At 39.6% G+C, this 22905-nt stretch overlaps 3 protein-coding genes and 1 pseudogene across 3 annotated transcripts; 2 read left to right on the top strand and 2 right to left on the bottom strand.

Moving 5' to 3' along the window:
- Positions 1-7088: 7088 nt before the first annotated feature.
- On the bottom strand, positions 7089-7821 carry LOC118241862 (hemoglobin embryonic subunit alpha-like; annotated as a pseudogene).
- A 1709-nt stretch (positions 7822-9530) lies between these two features.
- On the top strand, positions 9531-10423 carry LOC113568839 (hemoglobin subunit beta-like). The gene is made up of 3 exons (XM_026996996.3): positions 9531-9625; positions 9716-9938; positions 10207-10423. The coding sequence occupies exons 1-3, from the start codon at positions 9537-9539 to the stop codon at positions 10333-10335; spliced, it is 441 nt and encodes a 146-aa protein (XP_026852797.1). The 5' UTR covers positions 9531-9536; the 3' UTR covers positions 10336-10423.
- Positions 10424-12546: 2123 nt separating this feature from the next.
- Positions 12547-13250, top strand: LOC113568838 (hemoglobin subunit beta-2-like). Its single transcript, XM_026996995.2, has 3 exons — positions 12547-12641; positions 12770-12992; positions 13122-13250. Exons 1-3 carry the CDS (start codon positions 12550-12552, stop codon positions 13248-13250), a joined length of 444 nt encoding a protein of 147 aa, XP_026852796.1. The 5' UTR covers positions 12547-12549.
- A 5056-nt stretch (positions 13251-18306) lies between these two features.
- Positions 18307-19020, bottom strand: LOC113569100 (hemoglobin embryonic subunit alpha-like). Its single transcript, XM_026997213.2, has 3 exons — positions 18926-19020; positions 18557-18764; positions 18307-18435 (listed from the first exon to the last, which is right to left on the bottom strand). The coding sequence occupies exons 1-3, from the start codon at positions 19018-19020 to the stop codon at positions 18307-18309; spliced, it is 432 nt and encodes a 143-aa protein (XP_026853014.1).
- Positions 19021-22905: the final 3885 nt, after the last annotated feature.

Genomic DNA, 22905 nt, shown 5'->3' with positions numbered 1-22905 from the left:
TGCAAGAAAGGCAGAATAGAGAAGTGATGGAGTATGACAGTTATCGCTTAACTGTTGCTGGGCAGGGTGCAGCAGCAGGGAGTAACAACTTGTTTTTAGCAGGAAAGAATGTTCACGGACACCTGGAGTCACGAGATTAGCTCATGAGAGAACAATGGGGAATGGTGGGGGTATGTGAACTCATGTGAGAGAAGTTTGAGGCTTCTCTCCCTCGATGCATAAGGGACAGAACCAATAAAGCTTGCTCATCTGCACATCTGGCTCGAGTCCTATTGATTTTTCCTCCACAGGGACTAATTTTCGGTGAGGTCGGCTGCCATGACGACTGCTCCGTCCACACTTGGCACTTTTTTCGCTCTTTTCGCTATCTTCTTTGCTCTTTTCGCTCTTCCTGCTATCCCTGATATCTCCACAGCCCTTCTTTCTACACCACAATGTGCATCACATACAGCAGAGATGCTCTTATTTCTCTTAGTCTACATAACACTCACATCAAGCCGTCTCTAACTCCAGTCCCAATATGGCTGACGGAGATCCTGAGGGAGAACAAAGGATGCGACACAAGTAAACGGCCTTGAGGAAAGCGAGCCGGCGTCAGGAACAGTCTCTGGACAACAAGCTCGATGACCTCCTTGTCAGGAAAAAGTTCCAGAAGGTCATTCGCGAACTCCTATACTTCACCGAATCATGGCTGAACACAGCGGTACCGAGCCACGCTATCCAGCCGGCCGAGTTCTTCTCGGTTCACCGCATGGACAGGACAGCAGATTCGGGGAAGTGGAGAGACGGTTTGGTGTGTGTGATGGTAAACAACAGCTGGTGCAATAATGCTAATGTTATTACTCCTGCCCGCTCCTGCTCACCCAACCTGGTGCTGCTCGCCCTCAAGTTTCGTCCTTTCTACCTTCCTCTAGAGTTCACTTCGGTCATTGTCAACATCGTTTACATCCCACCTCAGGTCAACATGGACACTGCACTGTGGGAACTTCATGGGGCTCTCACACAGTTTCAGGCAAAACACCGGGACGCTGCACTTATCATGGTTGGGCATTTTAACAGCGCTAACCTCAAGCGTGCAGTGCCCAAACTTTATCAGCACATAACCTTCCCCACTAGGGGAAATAGGACACTAGACCACTGCTACACCCCATACAAGGACAGCTACAAGGCACTAGCTCATCCACCATGTGGTAAGTCGGACCATGCCGCCATCTTCCTCCTACCAAAATATAAACAAAGGCTGAAATGGGAAGCTCCGGTTCAGAGGGAATTCGCGCGCTGGACACACAAATCGGTGGCTGCTCTGGATGATGCAGACTGGGACATGTTCCGGCACAGCACTGATGATGTCAGCAAGTTTATGGAGGCAGTAGTAAGGTTTATTGGGAAACTGGTGGACGATACGATTCCAAGAGCCACCATCATGAAATTTTCCCAACCAGAAGCCCTGGGTGGGCAAAACCGTCCACGAGGCTCTGAACTCTTGCACTGCTGCCTACAACGCGGGGATCATCAGCGGGCGCATGGATGAGTACAAGTCTGTGGTGTATGCAGGGAGTGCGCGAGGCGGTGAGAGAGGCGAAGCAGCGCTAGGGGAGGAAACTAGAGACACAGTTCCAGCAGAGTGGCTCTAGATCCCTGTGGCATGGACTACAGATGATCACGGACTACAGGAGCCCACGCTCTGGACAGATGAGCGTGGATGATTCTCTGGCAAATGAGCTAAACACGTTCTTTGCTCACTTCGAGGCTACATCTAGCAGTGCTAATGCTAACAGTGCTAGCGCTAACAATGCTAATGGTGCTATCAGCGCAACCAACAGCACATGCGCAGAGCCCACCATAGAACAGCGCCCTCTCATCATCACGGAGAGTGATGTGAGGAGAGTGTTTAAAAGCGTGAATACCAGGAAGGTAGCGGGACCAGATGATATCTGCGGTAGAGTCCTCAAAGCCTGTGCAGACCAGCTAGCCTTGGTATTCACTGACATCTTCAAACTTTTCCTGATGCTCGTCCCATCAGGCTTCAAGCGATCCACCATGGTCCCCGTCCCAAAGAAACCTCGACCCTCCGGCCTCAATGACTACCGCCCTGTTGCCCTCACATCGGTCATGATGAAGTGCTTTGAAAAGCTGGTCAGCGACTTCATCACATCTTCACTGCCAACCTCCATGGACCCACTGCAATTTGCATACCACCACAACCGCTCCACTGATGATGCAATTGCACATCTGCTCCACACCACACTGACCCACCTGGAGAAAGGGAGGGGTAATTATGTTAAAATGCTGTCTGTCGACTACAATTCAGCATTTACCACTATCATCCCCTCCTGACTCACTACTAAGTTGGAGGATCTAGAACTGCATACATCCCTGTGCGACTGGATCTCCAACTTCCTAACAGACAGACCGCAATCAGTACGGGTGGGCAACTGTGTCTCATCCACCCTCACCCTCAGCACTGGAGCGCCTCAGTGTTGTCCTAAGCCCCCTGCCCTACTTACTGTACACTTACAACTGCGCGGCCACTTCCAGCTCCACCATCGTTGTCAAGTTCGCTGATGATACCGTCGTCATGGGTCTGATCTCGGACAGCGATGAGAGGACTGCCCTCCAAGGTTCTGCGGAACTTCTACACCTGCACTATTGAGAGCATCCTCACAGGGAACATCACAGTCTGGTTTGGGAACAGCACCAAGCAAGACAGACAAGCACTAGGGTGAGGGTGGTATGTTCAGCAGAGCAAATCACTCATATGGAACTTCCTGACCTGCATACCATCTATGCCAGACCATAGATGCCAGACCAAGGCCAGGAGGATTGTAAAGGACCCCACCCATCCGAACAATTTGAGGTCAGGGAAGCGCTTTGGCTCCCTGAAGTGCAACACAGAGAGACTGAAAAGGAGCTTCTTCCCACAGGCCATTCAGGCCCTGAATCAGGGCAACTGATAAACTGTGGGGACCACCACCATAATGTAAATACATCAGGACTGTAAATTGTAAAGTGGAATTGTACATTGTGTACATACACATGTATTCAAATAGACATTGTACATTTATATATGATATATGTGTATATACATATTATACATATATTGTACATACATTGTTATATTTTTTTGTATATATATATTTCTTTATACATCCCTATATCTTTCCTCAGCTTGGACAGAGCAGTCACAAAAACCATTTCACTGCAAGTTATACCATGTATGACTATGTACGTGACAAATAAACTGAACTTGAACTTGAAATATCCACCACCACTTCTCCACTGCATATCACCCTGAGTCTCAAGGTGCATTGGAAAGGTTCCATCAGACTTTTAAATATATGCTGAAGTCTTACTATGCTGAGTATGATAAAGATTGGGATGAAGGTGTTCCTCTGCTCCTTTTTGCTATCTGTGACACAGTTCAAGAGTCTTTGGGGTTCAGCCCTAATGCATTACTTTTTGGACGCACAGTGTGTGGTCCATTGAAGGTTTTATATGACCAGTGATTCTCATCCAGTCCCTGAAATAATGTCCCTCTTTGTGATTTTGTTGCCAAATTACATAATCGATTGCACTTTGTTCGACAACTAGCCAAACGAAATCTTCATGACTCTCATGTAGCTATGAAGGCAATTATGACTGAAAAGCTGTTGGTCGTTCATTTAAGGTTGGTCACAAGGTATTAGCCCTTTTGCCCATGTTGGGATCTTCCTTAAGTGCATGTTTTGCAGGTCCCTATGTGATAGAGAAAAGATTGTCCCCTATCAATTATGTTTTGGCTACCTCTGATCGTAGATGAAAGACATGTATGTGTCATATTAATTTGCTAAAGCCCTATGTGGATCGAGATGTGGTTTCCTCATCATCATCAATCCTTCGTACCCTGGCTACAGTTACAGTTGCTGCTGAGTATTCCTCTGAGCAAGACGGGTTACACCTGGCTCGTAAATGTCTACCGTATGCATGTCTACCCAACTTAGAAGCCCTACGATGACTCCCAGAGAAGATGTCAGACTTGTTACCCTTAGCTAGGGATGACCTCCTTGCTTTGATTGAGAGATACCCATCACTATTTTCTGATATTCCTTCGTGTACTACTGTTGTACAGCATGATATAGATGTTCGCTCACACCCTCCGATTAAACAACATCCCTATCAAGTAAACCTCTGTAAATGTTCTTTGCTGGAACAGGAAACAACATATCTGCTTGATAATGGTTTAGCTATCCATAGTAACAGCCCTTGGTGTTCCCCTTGTCTTTTGCTTCTGAAACCTGATGGAACCATTCGCTTTTGCAAAGATTATCGTAAAGTGAATGATATTACAGTGCAGGATTTATTCTCCATGCCTTGTATGGAGGATTGTGTTGACAGAATAGGATCTGATAATTTTGTGAGTAAGCTCGACCTCCTAAAGGGTTATTGGCAGGTATCTCTTACTCCTCGCACCTCAGACATTTCAGCTTTTGCCACCCCTGATAAATTCCTGCAATACACGGTTATGCCTTTTGGTCTCAAAAATGCACCTTCAACCTTTCAGTGACTTATGGATATTGTGTTAGGTGATGTCCCACATTGTAAAGCCTACCTGGATGATGTAGTTGTTTATACTCGTATATGGGAGCAACACCTGTAAACATTAGAAATGGTTTTTGGAATGATGCAGGATGCTTCACTTGTTTAAAACATAGACAAATGTGATTTTGGAAGGGTGAGGTAGCATATTTGGGCAAACTAGTTGGCCATGGGAACGTTCGTCCTTTGGATGTCAAAGTCCATGCCATTCTGACCTTTCCTGTCCCGGACAACAAACGGAGTCTCAGACGTTTTCGGGGTATGGCTGGTTTTTACAGATGTTTCTGTAGACATTTTTCTGTAATTGTGAGACACTTAACAAACTTACTCTTGAGAAAGTTCCCTTTGAGTGGCCCCCTATGTGCCAGGATGCTTTTACGCTATTAAAGCATTGTTATGCCATACACCTCTTCTGGCTGTGCTTGATTTTTCATGTCCCTTTATATTGGAGGTTGATGCTAGTGGTGTAGGTGCTGGTGCTGTCCTCATACAGGAGGATACCCAAAGCTTAGAACACCCTGTTTGTCATTTCTCAAAGAAATTTGTAAAACATCAATTGGCATACAGCACCATAGAAAAAGAGACACTTGCTCTTTTGTTAGCGCTGCAGCATTTTGAAGTTTATACTGGAGGCAGTTCTCACCCAGTTACCCAGCATATTCCGATCATATTCCCTTGGTCTTTCTTAGGCATATGGCAAAAACCAACCAGCATCTTATGCGCTGGTGCCTCATTGTACAGGGGTTCAACTTGAATATCCTACACAAAAAGGGAGGTGAGAATGTGGTAGCAGATGCCCTGTCCCGGGCTTTTGATTTATTTGATGTTTGAGGGTATTGATTTATTTCCTAATGTAGAACTTCTGGGGAGAAAGTCCACGCTTATGGGGGAGGGCGTTATGTCCGCCTGTATGTCTGCATTCTGTGTTCAAGGTTTTGCCTCTTCCTCTCTCATGTCCCCCATCCTGAACCACACCAGGTTTTCCAGTGAGCAGAGCACAAAATAAAAGGAAGATGAAAAGACAAAGGGCTCAGCTTAGGGCTCATTGGAGAAGAGTCTGATGTTGTTGGTTTGGACTTGTTGCCATATTTTGAGCTTGTGTTTGCTAGACTTTGTGTATAACTTTGGATTTGCCCCTTGATTTATGGTTTGTTTTGCCCCTTGTTTGATTGCTGGATAATATATGTTTCTTGTAGGTATATTGTCCTGTATATTGTTATACACTGGTGGCAGGGAGTGGCTGCCATTTTGTCTGGGTGTGGGTTTATCATTGTTTCTAACAGTGTAGTCAGTGTAGTCATTTTTTTTTGTTAGCTTAGTCAGTTGTCGTTTTGTTTCTAGTGTGGTTTTGTTTGTTGTGTTGGCCTTGGTCACGCCTGACGCGATTGCACCAGTTTCTTGTCTTTAAACACCAAAAACTTATAAATACACTAGACATTTCCTGTCAACTTCCATTGGTTATTCCTTCCATTACTCATTTCTACTGTTGTAATACTCAAAACCCTATGTTACGGCCTCCCAGCCTAGACAGGGTCGTAACACTATTCATTTATTTGTTCGTTCAATCATATCCAGATTAATTTATTATTTTTATATAATTCATTCGTTCATTTGCAATGCAAAACACGTTTATAATTATGTAGTCATATTTAAATATTTAAATATCAACAGTTTTTTTTTGTTTGGTTTTTTTTACTGTGAATCATATTAGCAAATGTATTATAATCGATCGTAGCCTGACAAAGACCAATTAATGAATGGGGTGGGGGGGGGGGGGGTTTGTAGCCAATGCATATACGGTGATAAATCTGTATCTGCAAAGGACAGTTCTAAATAAGGAGGGCCTGTGCTGGTTTGTGCACGACCAGTTCAATCACAGGAATTACAATTAGTCTACGAAATTTCCTGTCATTCACTTAAACACTTCGTTTTTCTAGTTACTTTCATTAGTGTACTTCGAAGGTTAAGCAACTAAATTTCCATTTAGTCTACACACTTGGAACGTTTAGATTAAGTGTTGGATTGGTCGTGCTGTAGTGTATTTTATTTTATGCTCAGTGCACAGTAGTAATATTAAACTGAATTTATAACCGTGTTAAGCATTATTATATGTCGTGTATGTGTTAGGCAAAAGCAAATGTGTACTTCAAGACGTGTTGCACTGGATTAAAGGTTCCTATTCCGTTTGCTTTTTCTTCTCTATTATCAGTTTCTGCTTTTATAACCTTTAGAATACCGGAAACTTAACGTCTAAATACATACAGCAAGACACAAACTCAGCAGTGCTGTTCCCAATAAAGAGTCGAATACTTTTAACATATTTTACATCATTCGAAGTCATTTAATTGATCTTAAGACACACTACGCGTGTTCGCGTCTATCTGATTGTAATAACACACGCTACGCGTGTTCTCGTCTGTCTGATTGTAATAAGACACGCTACGCGTGTTCGCGTCTGTCTGATTGTAATAAGACACGCTACGCGTGTTCGCGTCTGTCTGGTGGTCGACTGTTCATCTGTATTTCTCAGAGAGCGCGAGGGCCACAGCACCGAGGAACTTGTCCATAGACACGTGGACCTCAGGAGTGAAGTCATCGGGGAATTTGATGGCCAGAACCACAAGCAAACAGTGGGACAGGATCTGCAAAAAACAAAACACAAGAGTACAATTACAACATTATAGGGATGATGAGGATAATGTCCTTGTACAACAACAAAAAAAATAAACTGATCGTAACTTGCCTTGAAGTTGGCTGGGTCCACGCGCAGCTGGAAAGCGTGCAGCTCGCTGAGTCTGAGCAGCCCATTGGTCAGGTCATCGATAGTTTTTACAGCTTCGCCCACGCCAGACAACACGACCTTTCCGTGCTTCCTCACTTCGGCAGAGCCGGGGCTCAAGTCCTTCCAGTGGGAGAAGTAGGTCTTGGTCTGGGGGTAGCCAACCAGCATCCTGCGTGGACATAATGTAGGAAGTGAGTACTCAGCACTGCGTGGACATGTTGCTTAGAGTTAGTATTCAGTTCTAAAGAGCTATCTAAGCAAGTAATAAATAAATAATAAATAGAGATTTGTGAATTGAACAACCTACCTAGACAGAGCATCTTCACCGATGTCCTCTATTTTCGGGGCGATTTTGGCCCAGAAGCCTTTGACGACCTCCTTGTCCTTGGCAGTAAGACTCATGGTTCAAGAATAGATCTGAAGAGGAATTCTGTAAACTGACAGATAGGTGAATAGCCCTTTTATACGACGAACCGAAGCCGACACACCCCGGACCCACCTCGTCCACGAGCCCGCTTGGACGCATCCCAGAGATGAAAGATAAAACTTAATTTGCGTGCTTGCAAGAGATAAGGTTCCAGCTATGCTCTTTCTCAAAAATATTTAACACAATCAGGTAAGATGAAATTAAGAAACGTCATGAAAGTGATCTAGCAGTTATTTGCATGTATTTATTCATTCTTTTTATGCATTTACTTACTGGGGTTACAGAAGATCAAGTGTCACTTTTTTTTACTAAGACAATGTTGGCATACAAAGGGAGCAAATATTTGCTAACATGCAGATCTAAATTTTGCTTTGTTTCCGTTTTCCTTTTTGAGAATATTGAAAATGTATCTTTAATTTTTAGTTTTAGTTGTTTTGTTTTACACGCATGCTATTTTTCTTTCGTTTGTTTAGTAATTTTATTTTTATATCACTTTTATAGCAGACTGGGCACTGAAATCAGGACACAGTGATTTGCTTTTATTAACGGGTGGCAAGTAGGCTATATTTCACTTGGTAATTAAACATATCAGGATAAACCTTCCCAAGAAAGCCTGGGTGTTTGAATGTTTATTGTTAGTTATCAAAAGTTATTGTCGATGGGCACGACCTCGCAAGAATCTTGATTACAGTCTTGTTAAGTCTCCTCAGCGTCTATTGGCGTTTTACAATATACTCTCCGCATGGTTATTGTATTAATTCATAGCACTAAAATACATTTACAAATACATTTTAAAAGATATCTACAATTAAGACACTTTTGTTTTTCTAATTGATAAAGTTGAATTTCTGACACAAGAGTAATTGTGACTTATTGGTGCGCTCTACTAATTATTTTGATGAATTATTCTTTCTTCGTAAAACACAACTGAAGTGAGATCGAACAACCTACACAAAACTTGGATTAAACCCGCAGAAGCATATGACGGCATGCGGCAACAAAGTTTAGAATCAGTTCATTGCAAAATACATTGACTTAGTATCTCTGGAAGCTTTTGACTGAGGAAATAGCAAAGCAATTATTGTGCCAAGCTCCAAGCAAGCCACCGGAGCGCGCTCAGGTCAAATCATTATTTTAAAGCCATCGCCTTAGCACTGCTAGGACGTGATAACTCCTTCTACTCACATATCTCCATGATGCAAATCGCCCGCTTCTGCAAAAGTGCGCTACGAAATGCATTTAGTGCATTTAATAAACAGAGCTGTATGAAATAAATAGTGCCATTTCTCCAATGTTTACTGTTCTAATTTATTTTAGATTATTTTATTTTTGTTTTGAATTTGAATAGTAGTGAAGGCGGTAAGTTTGAGCTAAGCGTGTTTGTTTATTTGTTTGTCTGCATTTTAAAAATAATGACCAAATCATTACTAAATCCATTACAAATTCAGATTTAGCTTCAAATGAGTATTTTAAGTGTAACTGAAAAGCCCATGGACAACGCAGGGCAGAGTAACCACGTACGTTCTCTGTATTTTTCCATCCAAGGTTGTTAGGTCATGGCGCTCATGTTTTGGCGCTGATAAGAGCGAAGAGCAGAGGGAGATTTTTGAACGGCATGAATGTCGTTTGATAATTTTGAAAGGTTCAATGATTCGTTGGATTTCACGCCAGTGACTGGGTGGAGTGATTTATATAAATAACTCTGATCGGTGATCTCACATTATCAAAGTGGCAACTCTTGAAATAATCAATATGGTTGCGTGGACAGACGCGGAACGCAAGGCCATCCAGGACATCTGGGGAAAACTGAAGCCAGCGGCCGGGCAGAAAGCTTTAATAAGGTAGGTTTAGAATAAATAATTCGGTCCACAAAAGTTATTTACTATTGCTAGAATACCGTTTCACCGATTATATTTTTATCTATTTCCCAGATGCCTTATTGTGTATCCTTGGACTCAGAGGTATTTCAGTAGCTTCGGAAGCCTTAGTGACGCTGCGGCCATTAAGAGCAATAAGAAGGTGGCAGCTCACGGTGAGGTCGTGCTGAAAGGTCTTGGTCTGGCCGTGAAAAACATGGATAATATCAAGGCCACCTACGCGCCGCTGAGTGTGTTGCACTCTGAGAAACTTCACGTGGATCCAGACAACTTCCGGGTACGTCTTCGATCCTTTTGCTTGATTTTTGCCTAATATCAGGTCAGATGGGTTTTGTCCAGTTTAATTGGTCGAATACAAAATTATATGTAGAGAAAAAGGAAAAAGGTTCAGCGTTTTGATTTCAACTGGCCTAATATTAGAGAAGAACAAGAGTAACTGACATTTAGTTTTTGTTGTTTAGTTGTTAGAAGCACAGCAATTAGAAGCTTATAAATGCTGATTAAAGCTGCCAGGGCTTACGTGCTTCTTATTTTCACATTCAAAGCTCCTCGGTGATTGTTTTACCATCGTCGTGGCTGCCCATCTTGGTCGCGCTTTCACTGCGGACATCCAAGCCGCGTGGCAGAAGTTTGTCGCGGTCGTCATCGCCGCGCTGGCAAAGCAGTACCACTAAAGGAAACACACATCTCTACTCTGATGTGAAAGAGAAGCATTTGCAAGGGTAATAAGTAATACCCAATGAATAGTAGACAATTTGTTACATCGAATAAAAATGTATTCATCAATTCACAAATGGGGCGTCTGCCTGTTTTCTTTTTCTTTTTTTTCTTTTTTTGCAAGGAATCGTTATTAAATATTCTTGTTTTTAATTGCCAATCGAGACAATATCTGACCAGGCTCACAGATTGCATGTTGTATGGTAACCATAACTTTCATTTATCCTTTCATACAGATTTTAACTTTAAACAAACCAAGTCAACTCAGTTAGTCTATAATATTATTCGGCTTCTTTTTGTGGGAGTATATGTAATGTGAACTGAGAGTTGTCTTTAAAGCACCTAAGATTTCTAACTATTACGAAAACGCAAACCTACGTTTATGCTAACATAATAGCATCTCGATAGCACTTTTCCTTACACAGTTCCAAGTTCCACAGAGATACAATTACTACAATTTACACTAAATGTTAATGATGTGATATTTATTAATATTATGCCTATTGTTGAAAAGTTTACACCATCAAAATCACAAACTAGTTTTTACGCCCTCTAAATTCTTATATTTTTGTAAATTTACTTTGACTGAAACGCTTTTTCAAGACCGAAATATGATAACATTGAAATCTGGCTCTGTAGGGTTTTTCCTCACGTATCTCCACTTATGAAACTCAGTGAAAATATACGACCCAAGGTACTCTGCTAAAAACTTGCATCGTAGCATCCTAACTAAAAACTTGCAGCGACACAATTACTTCTCGACTGACCTCAGAGCAGCTCGTAGCTGCTAGCTGGGCGTCTGGTTGTGATGCAATTAAATGTAGCTGCTAAATTAGAGCGTACGTAACTACCATTTCCACCTTAGTATAGCATGTTTAGTCAGGCTCTCTGTGAGACGTCGGCTATTGACCACGAATGTGCGGTTTGTAAGTTAATTAAGAGGATTTGACAATGCCCTTACTTTTAAAATGATTGTTTTTAGTGTATTTGCTACCTGTACACTATAAAAATGTTGCGTACGGATAGAGGCATCGAGAAAGTCAAAGACTCAGAAAGAGTCAAAAATAAATTCAGAGTGGTAGGCTATCTCATGTGTAAACTAGTTGTCATAAACTACTTGGAATAAACTCCAAAAAGAGACGGTTAACAACAAAACCCAAGGAAAATGTAGACTGAGAAGATCTAGTTTTAGTGGGTTTTAGTGGGTATAAAAATAAAATTAAAGTGAAATAACTGAGTAAACAAAAGCAATACGTCTAACATCGATCACGTTGGCCTACTTAATTTTGAGTTCCATGTTTCAAAGTTGAAGGAGTAAGATTTTTGAAGTACTGAATAGAGTTTAAGGACAGTACTGTAAAAACAAGGGAACGTTGAAGTAAAGAGAAACGAAAAGATTGGAACCAGAAGTGCCTGGCATGCACATATGTGGTTAATCTCTTCATGTGAAGCAAGTCGCATTTCAACAGTATGGACCTCTCAAAAAAACGTGATCCTCTATGCTTAATTATTGTTGATGTGGTAGTTATAGAATCAGTGTATTATTAAAAATATTTTAGACTCAAAGCGAAGTAAGCTATGGCAATGTTTGTGAATTCACCATTACTGCGAAGAGGTACACGTTCACAAAACAACTTATATGAAAGCTTATAATAAGGCGTGGAAGTCATATTAGCCAACATTTCTTAGTTTGAACAGCTGAGGATATAGCGGCGAATTTGTAAAATGATGCATCTCGGCTTCTAACTATTTCTATAAATTGAGTCAAAAATAAACCCGTTGTATTAACTCGTACATTGTTCACTGTCACTATAGAGTGTAAATAAAGTAGAAACAAGTACCAGGCATTAACACGGGAGATTATACTGCGTACGGACAAAAAGATGCGGCAAAAATCAAAATCCTCCAAGTGACATTACCCACGGATATTGAGCGAAGTATATACATGAAACCCTCTCGCATTAGTTTCCGTTAATAATTTTGCATGTGTGTAGGTTACCAAGAACCATCACAAAATTTCAAGCGAAGATTAACATATCTGATTAAAGTCCTTCGTGACTAGTCCATCCTAGCGGAGGGGTGGAGAGCGCATATATAAGCAGGCGGCCAGGACTCTGCATTTACAGGGTTCCTTCTCAAAATTATATTTAGAAGCCTCTAACGTCAGCAACATGGTTGAGTGGACAGATTTCGAGCGCGCTACCATCCAGGACATCTTCTCCAAGATTGACTACGATTCCGCGGGTCATAATGCACTGACAAGGTAGAATGCAAATAAAGGCTTATATGTAACTTCAATAACTATGTATGATTGTTGGGGAAATCAATTATTTTCGTCTTAACTGTGAAACTAATTCGCATGCGTTTATTTTTTGTTTGTTCGCCACTCAGATGTCTTGTCGTGTACCCCTGGACCCAGAGGTATTTCGCTAAATTTGGAAACTTGTACAATGCCGCTGCCATCATGGGAAACCCCAGTGTTGCCGCCCACGGAGCAGTTGTACTGCGCGGTCTGGAGAGAGCCGTGAAGAACATGGACAACATCAAGGCCGCCTACACTGAACTGAGTGTCCTGCACTCCGAGAAACTGCACGTGGATCCCGACAACTTCAGGGTGCGTTGGATTTATTTAATCAATTTTATCCTTTTGGATAGCATAGCCACATAATGTTTATATGTTCTGATCATTAGTTCTGTAAATTCACTTCTGTTCATTTTTTAAATCCTTTTTGTTTCCACACAGCTGTTGGGTGACTGCATCACCATCGTCGTTGCCGCCAAAATGGGAGTTAGCTTCACCCCTGATGTCCAGGCAGCTTTCCAGAAGTTCCTGGCTGTCGTAATGGCTGCCCTCAGGAAGCAGTACCAGTAGACGCCCAGTGCGCTTTGTCGGACAGAAATGAACATTTGTACCACTAAGTTTTCCGTTTTATAATCGAACCTATATTTGATAATAGAAAGCAAATAAACATCTAATCAGTACTCAACGATGACTTGCGGTAGTTCGTGTGTGCGATGCAGTGTGGATTTAATTTGTGCTATGCAAATGCTGATGCGCTGACATGGTAAACGATAACACTTTTTAAAACAGAGCAAATATTTGATATCTACAAATCGAACAAACCAGTGACCAGGTTTACTACCTAGAAATAGAATAAATAGAACAAACTAGTCCAGTGAACTGGTTTGCTATTCAACTCTCCATTTAAAGAAACTGACTGTTTTTATAAATCGTGCTCAAAATAGTATTTCTGTGCAATTGGCTTGTTAAAGGTTAATCTCTAAAGAATCCAGACAGCCTACCGGTTTATCGATGATTTATTGTTGTGCTATCAGTTATGTATTAAAGAGTTAATAGTTTCCACGTGAATTGGCCATTTACATTATACTCACAAAGCAGTCATTTCAGTTACATTTTTATTAATATTGTTTTATAACAGATATAGCCACAAAACAGAAATGACAGTTATTCTAAAGCAGCTCTCTTCAACGCTGAAGCAACACTAAGGGGCACACACCTAATCACATTTTTTAATCGTTACCCCGGATTCCATGTATTAGTGTGAAAGGGAAGCGGAAAAGACGTGTCGGTTTGTTCACATTTAGCATAGGCTGCAGACACCAAACTAGCGCTGCCAGTCCCTGGTTGCCTTACAGGAACATCAGCCTAGGTACGGAGGGGACACTGTGAGATGCTTTGTAGTTCAGCACTGGACAGTTCCGTTGCTTAACGTCTATTTGATGTAGCCTCTCATTTAAGATAACTCGGGATTTGAACAACCTGGAAATGTCTACCCCAAGGTTTATATATATATACACACACACATATATTTACTACATCATGACTGGTGGATTACAAGAGTGGATTTTAGACAGAAGTGATGGATTGAATGAAAAATGTATGGAAGCCTATTATGTACAGCTATAGATGTGGGAACTTATTAAAGCAATTCCTCTGTGTATTCTTTTGCACATATTATTACCAACGTAACATATGCAACTGCAGCCTCAGTGATACCTGTCTACACTTGGGCCTGGTACATTTGTTACTATTATTGAAGAGTAGAAGATATTATCCTGCCTTTCCAAAGAATTATGTTGCCATGGTACACATATATCCCAAAATGTCACAAAGGGCTAGAGGCACACAGATACAGAAAACAAAGGGATTTACAGGTCAGAGGTTACCAATGGCTGACAAAGAGATACAAAAGTAATCTGATGTCAGGCTACAGTTTTTAACAACCTGCAGTAACATCTGATGGCATGACTCTTGTAAAACTCTTATAGCTACAAATGTGGAAAGTGTAACTCTGTAATTTCCACCAAGTTGTAAATTCAAAAAGTTTGAACATCAACACATGAGCATTGTGTGCAACAAAAGATCTTCAAAAAAGGATGTCTTTGGATCTACTATGTGAAAAACAAATGACCCCTCCTGTAATATCTATGTTTAACTGCTTTGAACATGCTGTGCCTGGTATCCAGAGCAAACAGAAGATAAGGAAATGATCGTTGTGGTGACAGTCCACCCAAGCAACTGACCCTCCAACATGAGGAAACCACCCTCATTTCAAAGGTCCTGAGCAATTAATCACATGAACAATGATTGCATTGCATCTCAGCTAAATTACAATGGGCAACACTCTTTTATCCCAATGTGCACCTTTCTATTAGGAATGGTTTTTAAATGACAGAGCAGTTGAAATTTGCAATGAGTGAGCATTGCTAATTCAAAAGTAAGTACAAATGTACTTAAAATAAAAACAAATGTACTTCTAAAATGGACAAGTTTTTTTTTTTTAATAGATAAGTTTTTTTGTCTATATTTGAACTCAGGAAGATACTTCTTCAATGCCCAGCAATAGTCTGCCAACATATAGAGGCTCCAGTTTTTTGGTACTGCTTTTTCCTTCTGGAAATATTTAGATATGCAAATTAACTGGAACAAAAAATATATATATATGGTTGAATAGATATATTCTGAAAGCATATTTATATTTAGTAGGCAAAATACATAAAAAACAGACTTTTTGCATGGAACAAAATCTTTATTAACCAGTGTTATTGGATTTAAATGCTTAATCTATGAGATTAAAACCGAAATTCCTTTTCCTGTGTTTGAAAAAAAAAGTCAATGGCACCTTTTTTAGTCAGCATCAGACGGACATCATAATTTGAAGGTTTGTAACAGCAGTGGCATTCCCAGACCGTCCTGGCTGAGGGGGCAGGTAAAGCCAGCAAGCTGCAAATAGGCAACGTTATAACCTCACTACACTGTGAAAACTGATTCTGACTCAACCTAAATTATACGTAAAACCATATCCAAAAAACACTCTGTAAAAATGATTTTCTGCTTTTTCTAGGCATTTTATGTTTTACATATATCTTGAGTTATAACGAAATTCAACAATCTTTTCAAAATCTATTTTGAATCTATTCTTAATGTTTCTAGACTTCAGAACAGCATGATTGAACTGAGTTGCCACACCTTATTCAGTTCAGATGGCCAGTAAGGCACGTTGCAACACAACGGCCATTGTTGAGATTTCCAACAGATCAACAACCACGCTCAAATTTGGAAGAACTAATGTCAGTAACCACTTACCATGCGATAACATCTAAAATAAATTTGTAGTAGCCTTTGTAAAAGTGCTTCATTGTGTAATTCATAGTTAGTGATTTGCCTTTGAAATGGTTAACTAACTAGATAGCTAGCTAAGATTAGCACAATTTAAAAAATTTTTTTTTAGCTTTTTAAAATAATATATAGTAATATGCACTGGAAGAACTTGTGCTAATTGTGTGTGTGTGTGTATATATATATATATATATATATATATATATATATATATATATATATATATATATATATATATATATATATTTATTTATTTATTTATATTTATTTATTTATTTGTTTGCATTTTCAAGGATTGCGTTCCCACCTTCACATTGCTCACGGTGTTTTGATCTATTTCATACTATCACCCAAACTCACAGATCATTAATTTTATGAGTGCTCAACTTTATTAGCATAGCACAGTTCTCATTACCTAAGCACATCACTTTAGTAACCAGCTATCTAGTTCATGTATATTTAATTAGCTAACTAGCTGTGTATTGTTAAGTTTGTCATTAACTTGATTTAACTTATTTGTTACAGGGCAGTGATCGTTATGTTTTGCACTTGAGTATTGTGAACGGAGCAGATAAAATTCATGTCCTTCTCCTTTGGGTGACTGATCACTGATCTCAGAATATGTTGGAAAAACTCAGTATTCCCTCAAATATTGGAAGGTAATCCGCAAATCGCTGCGACTAATGACGCGACCTACCCAGCAAGATCATTGTTTACTGTACTAAAGCACACAGTAAATAGAAAGACCTCAGTAATAAAAGGCAATTGAATCAAATCTTCATAACAAAGGAATGAAATGCTTGTGAAATTTTTCATAATGGTGCCATTAGGCAAAGGCACCTCAAAAAACAGTTCTGGGTACTGACAACAGCAGTAGTTACTACTGGTAGCACCTTTTTGGCATCTCCCTCAAAGGTGCCAAAGAAATGCTACTGTTTATTTGACTGTTTATTGACACTCCACCCCCAGCTCTACTCCAACACTGAAGTGAAATATTCAACTTTGGTTACAAGGTGGTTAAATGGTGTAGTTTGTGGAACTCATACCCATAAATGTAATGAAATATGCAATAGATAAGTGCAGTCCGGCAAGGCCTGCTTGCTTATTATCTAACTTGGTTAGCTAGCCAATTAGCTAGCTAATATACTAGCGAGCTAATTTGCTACAAACGTAAACTTTAAAAATGGCATAAATTTTTGTTACATCAGGAGAGTGTCAGTATTCAAATTACTTACATGCAAGACTGATTGTTGTCAATTGCTCTGACTATGAATAAATGCAGATGTGGAAGTTGAAGTGTAAAAATGTATTTATTTGAGTGGTAATAAGTGGCTTCATTTTTTTTTTTTAATTAAAGCAAAAAATAAGGTAAGCATTTGAATGGATGTTTCTATGTATGTAGAACTTAGTTCAAACAAATTGCATAGCATATGATTTGGACAACATTTAGATGTATTTACTAAAGAAAGCCTGAGTTAATTCTGCAAACATATTTTGAGTTAAAAATTAAATTGTATGAAATTGTAATTTTAGTTTTACTGTGTTCATTTATTCAGGTATATTGTAAGGGATTTAAATATATTACATTTACTTAAAAGCACAGAAAGTTAAATCAAATTAGAATCATCCATGCAAACAGTTGGCATATTATTTAAGAAATGTTAATACTCAATTTTTAACAGGGTATGTGATGATGATGATGATGATGATAATAATAATAATAATAATAATAATAATAATAATAGTATTAGTACAAGTAGTAGTAGTAGTAGTAATACTAGGCATAATATACGCTCTAAAAGTAACCCTTTCATTTAAGTGAACAGTCAATTGCACAAAAAATGTTGTGATCATTCTGATTATTTAAGAAAAACATCTTTGTGTTCAGTATTTATGTTGTCATTTGATTAGCCAAGGCTATTGTGGTGTTAAGAAAGGCAGACACAGTTGTTCATATGACAGACAGGGCAGAGAGAACTAGGGCAGGGCATTTCAATGGGGCAGGTGCAAAGAGTCCCTTCAACAAGGGCAGATGCGGTTGCACACTATCCGTTGTGCATTGCCTTCGTGCACAGCAAAGATATGCCACGAAAATGAACAAAAAATAGGAGAATGTTCAAATAGTTTCATTTAATTATAGACCTACTCAGTCAGTCCATCTAGCTACACAAGCAAACATTTTTACAAAGGACGAGAGGGGAATGTTTTTATTGATTTTCAAGCTTTATTTATTTAATTGGCATTTAAGGTGCTCATCTCATTGTCGTTCTGGAGTTGACGCTCATCCTTAACGGTACTTGACGGACAATGCCAGGTTAACTTGCGCGAGAAACTTGTCCACCGAAACATGCACATCAGGAGTGAAATCATCCGGGAACAGCATGGCAAGCACCAAAAGGATGTTGTGTGATATTATCTTAAAATAAAGAAACAAATATACATGTAACATGACAAATGTGACAAAATATTACAAAAATGAACCTTAAAAACATGCAAAGTGCATGAGTCACTGGAACCCATAATACAAACTAAGTTACCTTGAAATTGGCGGGATCCACGCGCAGCTTGAATGCGTGGAGCTCGCTGAGGCTAAGCAGGCTTGTGTTTAGGTTGTCCATCATGTCGACGGCCCTCAGGACACCTTGCATCACCGTGAGCCCATGCTTCCTCACTTCTGCTGAGCCTGCAGTAAAGTCTTTCCAGTGGCTGAAGTACGACTTCGTCTGAGGATAAACAGTAAACAATCTAAAAAGAAGAAGAAGAATGAACAAACAAATGAATGAAATGCAATGCCTGCTATAACGACTGCACAAAATTAAGAGAATGAATCAAATGTAATCGCTTTTCTTTATGTAGTAGGGCTACCTAAGTAAGCAATTGAATGTCCCACAAAAATAATCTATTACCTGGAGAGAACCTCGACACCGATTTCTTCAGCCCTGGGCTCGGCTTTTGCAAAAATAGCCTTTACGTTGGATTTGTCTTTCGCGTTAAGACTCATTGTTGTTTAGCTTCTGAAAACGTGGCATAAAACCAGAACAGCTATGAAGCCACTTTTTATAGGCACTGGGCACTGAGAAACATGGAGTGACTGAACAGTTGAGGCCCCTCCCTCATCTTTATCTGTTCAGGCTGTGTGATAACGGAGTACTGCAACCTTCACGATGAAGATGGAACGAAATGCACTGGCATATATTGTGTATTATTCACTGAAAAGTACCGTCATATTTAAACGTCTAAGCAAGTTCATGGTATAAATTGTGCATTTTTAAAGCAGGCATTGAGGTATAAATATTTGTAATGCAAGACCTCAGTGGCCTCTCTGGTCACTCGTTATAAGCAAGTTTAATAGCCTTTAAGCTCAATATTTATGTTCAGTATATTCGTCATTAGATACACACGCAATGAGAGAGAAGCCAAAATATATCCACTAGTTTACAGGTTCTTCTTTTCATTTGCCATGTGATACAGGTAGGCCCACAAAGGCATTTCACATGAGTCAAGTGGCTGTTTCTTAAAGATCATATAATAGATCTTTAAGGAACATCCTGTAGTGGTTGGCCATTATACGACCATGTAGGATGAGCCCCCACAGGACAGCTATCCACCACCAAGTAGAAACAGATAGCTTAAAGAATTTAGTTTAAAGAATCCTTTTATTGTCTCTAAATGTGAAAACATCCAGATGTAGAAAATAGAGTGAAATGTCAGACCTCACTACGTTTTCCTCCAGTTGCTCAATTTTCCCACAGGGGTTATATACTCTGTGGATACAACGATGAGTTTAACCTCCAGCTATGTGAAGGTCACCATGGTTACACTAGTTTTTACGAAGACTTGGCCACATAATTTATTCAATTATGGTGATGTTTGAGGTACAGTTCTGGGCACTTAATAGCAGTGGAAGTCCATAATCTTCCTCATGATGTTTTGAAGACCCATCTTTAGTATTCAAATCTGGACTGCAAATGTAACTGGTTGGCCACTTGGTCATCACACCTGACTCCTGACACCTGACCTAAAGGTAGGATGGAAAACCTGTAGGACCTGGACCTCGAGGACTGTGATTTGAATACTTCTGATTTAAACTTCTGTTGAATTCCAACACAGGCACACCTCGATCTATTAAATGGGCTACTGAATAGGTTATCACCTGATTTAATGAGCAGTGGGAAAGGCTGGTGCAGAGCAGGCTACGGTGCGTGAAAGTTATGATTGAAAATCCAGGGCATTCCACCAAATATTGATTGCTGATCTCTTTATTATTGATTTCTAAACTATTTTAATTAGAATTTGGGATCAATGTTGTCAGTAGTTCATGGAATAAAACAAAAATCTTCACGTTACTCAAACAATCAAATAGTAAAACAAGAAAAATGTGTAATTTTGCAGTGGTCTCTTATTTACCAGAGCTGTATATAATATAATAGAAGCGTATTATAAATGGGAGTCTGAAACTGTGGGAAGTGAACCAGAGAATTTGATATTCCTGCACCAGAAAAGGCAAATGTTCCTGAATGGCTACACTTACAGGTCAAAAGCAAACAGTGATTTCTCTGTCAGTTCATTCAAGCCTGAACCCATCAAAGTAACAAATGATCATAAAATAGGCTCAATCAACATGTATCCCATTTAACTTTACTGGCATAAATATGTAAGCATAAACAAAATAAATACAATTTCAAAATTCCTTAAAAAAGAATATCACACAAAACATGCCATCAAAAGCTGAAAACTTAGGCTGCTTGGTTTGACTATTAAATAATTAAAAATGATAATAACATTGTTATTTAATTAAGGTCACAGAAATTTGCAATTATTGCACCTATCAAATGATAGCTAAAGACCAGCATTTGACTCTCCAACAAATGGTGGAAGCATTCTATAAGTAGGTATGAGACGTTAAGGGCAAATGTAACTGCACAAATATAGCGCAGGGGAGACAGAGATGGGACACAGCAGACACAGTAAGTCAGGAGAGAATAATTTTAGACCTGCTGCATATAAGAATCTCAAGGCAAGCCTGTGGTATAAAGTGTTTATTCATATTTTTGCATCAGGAGATCAATATTATTTTTTAGTGTTGCCATTTAAGCTTTTTCATAGTAACAACTTCCAGAACATCTCATTACAGAGAGAATGGATACAAATATTTTTTATAGGGCACATATTGAAATACTTTATAGCAATAGAAAAAGACTGTTAATTGTATGAGTCATTGTATGTCCACATATACACAGATTAGTGGATTTCAGGACACATATTACAGGGACACCAGAGGTACATTACATCACAGTACATTCCTCTTTTTATCTTTTATTGCTATATATTTAATTCAGTTTTTCAGATTATAACTACCGGGCTCCTAAGAAGACCCCTAAAATGCTATCTTTAAATTGTAAGGCCATCATGTGATAAGGCATGCTTTGGTTCATAGTGAAGCATCTGCACTTTGTGCATTACATCCATACTCCCCAGGACTGTGGTGTCACGTCGCCCAACACACATACAAACTACAATACCCACCCATCTCCAGGAGAGTGACTCATCCAATCATCAATAGTTCACCAGATCCTCATCGCCTGCTTGAGTTCACCTGTTTTTTCATGTATGTAAGGCATCCCATAACTGTTTGTCGTTGCGAAGTATTGCTTCCAGTTTACCTGAGCATACCGAGCGTTCTATTCATGTGATCTTTTGACCTGGTTTTCCCATTTATCTCGACTATGATTTTTGCCTACCCATTGTTGGACTTGTATGCCTGTGTTATTGCTCTACAATTGCGATTACCCTTGACTGTATAACTCTGGTTCTGACCCTGGCTAGTTTAACAACCACGGATACAGATTACAATAAAACTCCTGCCTTTTATCCGCAAGCGTCTGACTGTGCTTTCAGCGTTACATGTGGGTACAACTTTGCAGTTGGACAGAGAGATATTTCATTTGGAGAAAGCCACACTGTTCAGCCCTTCTCCATGAGAACGCTCTTCCTGAAGAACTTAGCCCCAGGACTGATCAACATACATCGCTCTGGAATTTGAATGGATTCAGGAGAAGGGATGGCTAATATGGCCTTCTGCAAATGCAGTAGGCTACAACTCTGCACACTTGTACAACTGTACCAGTAGTCTTTGGGGGCAATGCATGTATTACCAGGTTCTACTTCGGTGCCCTGTACACAAGATCCTACACGTTTACAAAAGAATGGGAGAACCTGCTCTCTTTACACTTAATCTCTGAACCAACTTTCTTAATATCGCATTTAAATTTATTCTGTTAAACTTTTTTTCACTTAGTGTTTTTTACATGATAGTTATTTTCTCTTTGTAATTTACAGTTTTAGCTTTTTTTGTCAACTCTTTTAAAAGTGCTGTATAAATACAGTTCGTTATCCGAAAACTTTCTGTTCTGTTACGTTATATTAAAATCCGCTCTTCCGTCGCTTTTTAGCATTTATTGCCGTGTCTTTCTTGTTTTTAAATGCTCACTTTTTAACACCACAGGCCAGGATATATTTTGAAGCCCGTTTTCTTTGTTCTGAAACGACAGCCACAATATTTGATGGGTTGTAATGCTAAACGGTCTGGCAACGTTCCCTATAATCTTTTCATTCCTGTGTTTTTATCAGTCAATGTTACAATAGGCTACTATAGATCAAGAACAGTTACGTTTCTAATACATTACGTTTTAATAACATTTGATTGCGTCCTACTTTTGTGGTCTAGTTTTAATTTTGTTTTCCCCTGATGTACACTCAACACTCATGTACGAGCATACATATTTACAATTCAATTAAATCTCTCGTGAAGTTTAGATACATCCTTATATCTGCATTGGATTTTTTTTTATATCAAGAACGTGCGTAATTTGTTTAGGCTTTGGAG

Source organism: Electrophorus electricus, chromosome 2 (genome assembly GCF_041902795.1).
Source record: "Electrophorus electricus isolate QZ-2024a chromosome 2, ASM4190279v1, whole genome shotgun sequence".
In the NCBI taxonomy this organism is placed as follows: domain Eukaryota; kingdom Metazoa; phylum Chordata; class Actinopteri; order Gymnotiformes; family Gymnotidae; genus Electrophorus; species Electrophorus electricus.
This window is presented reverse-complemented; position numbering and strand designations above follow the sequence as displayed.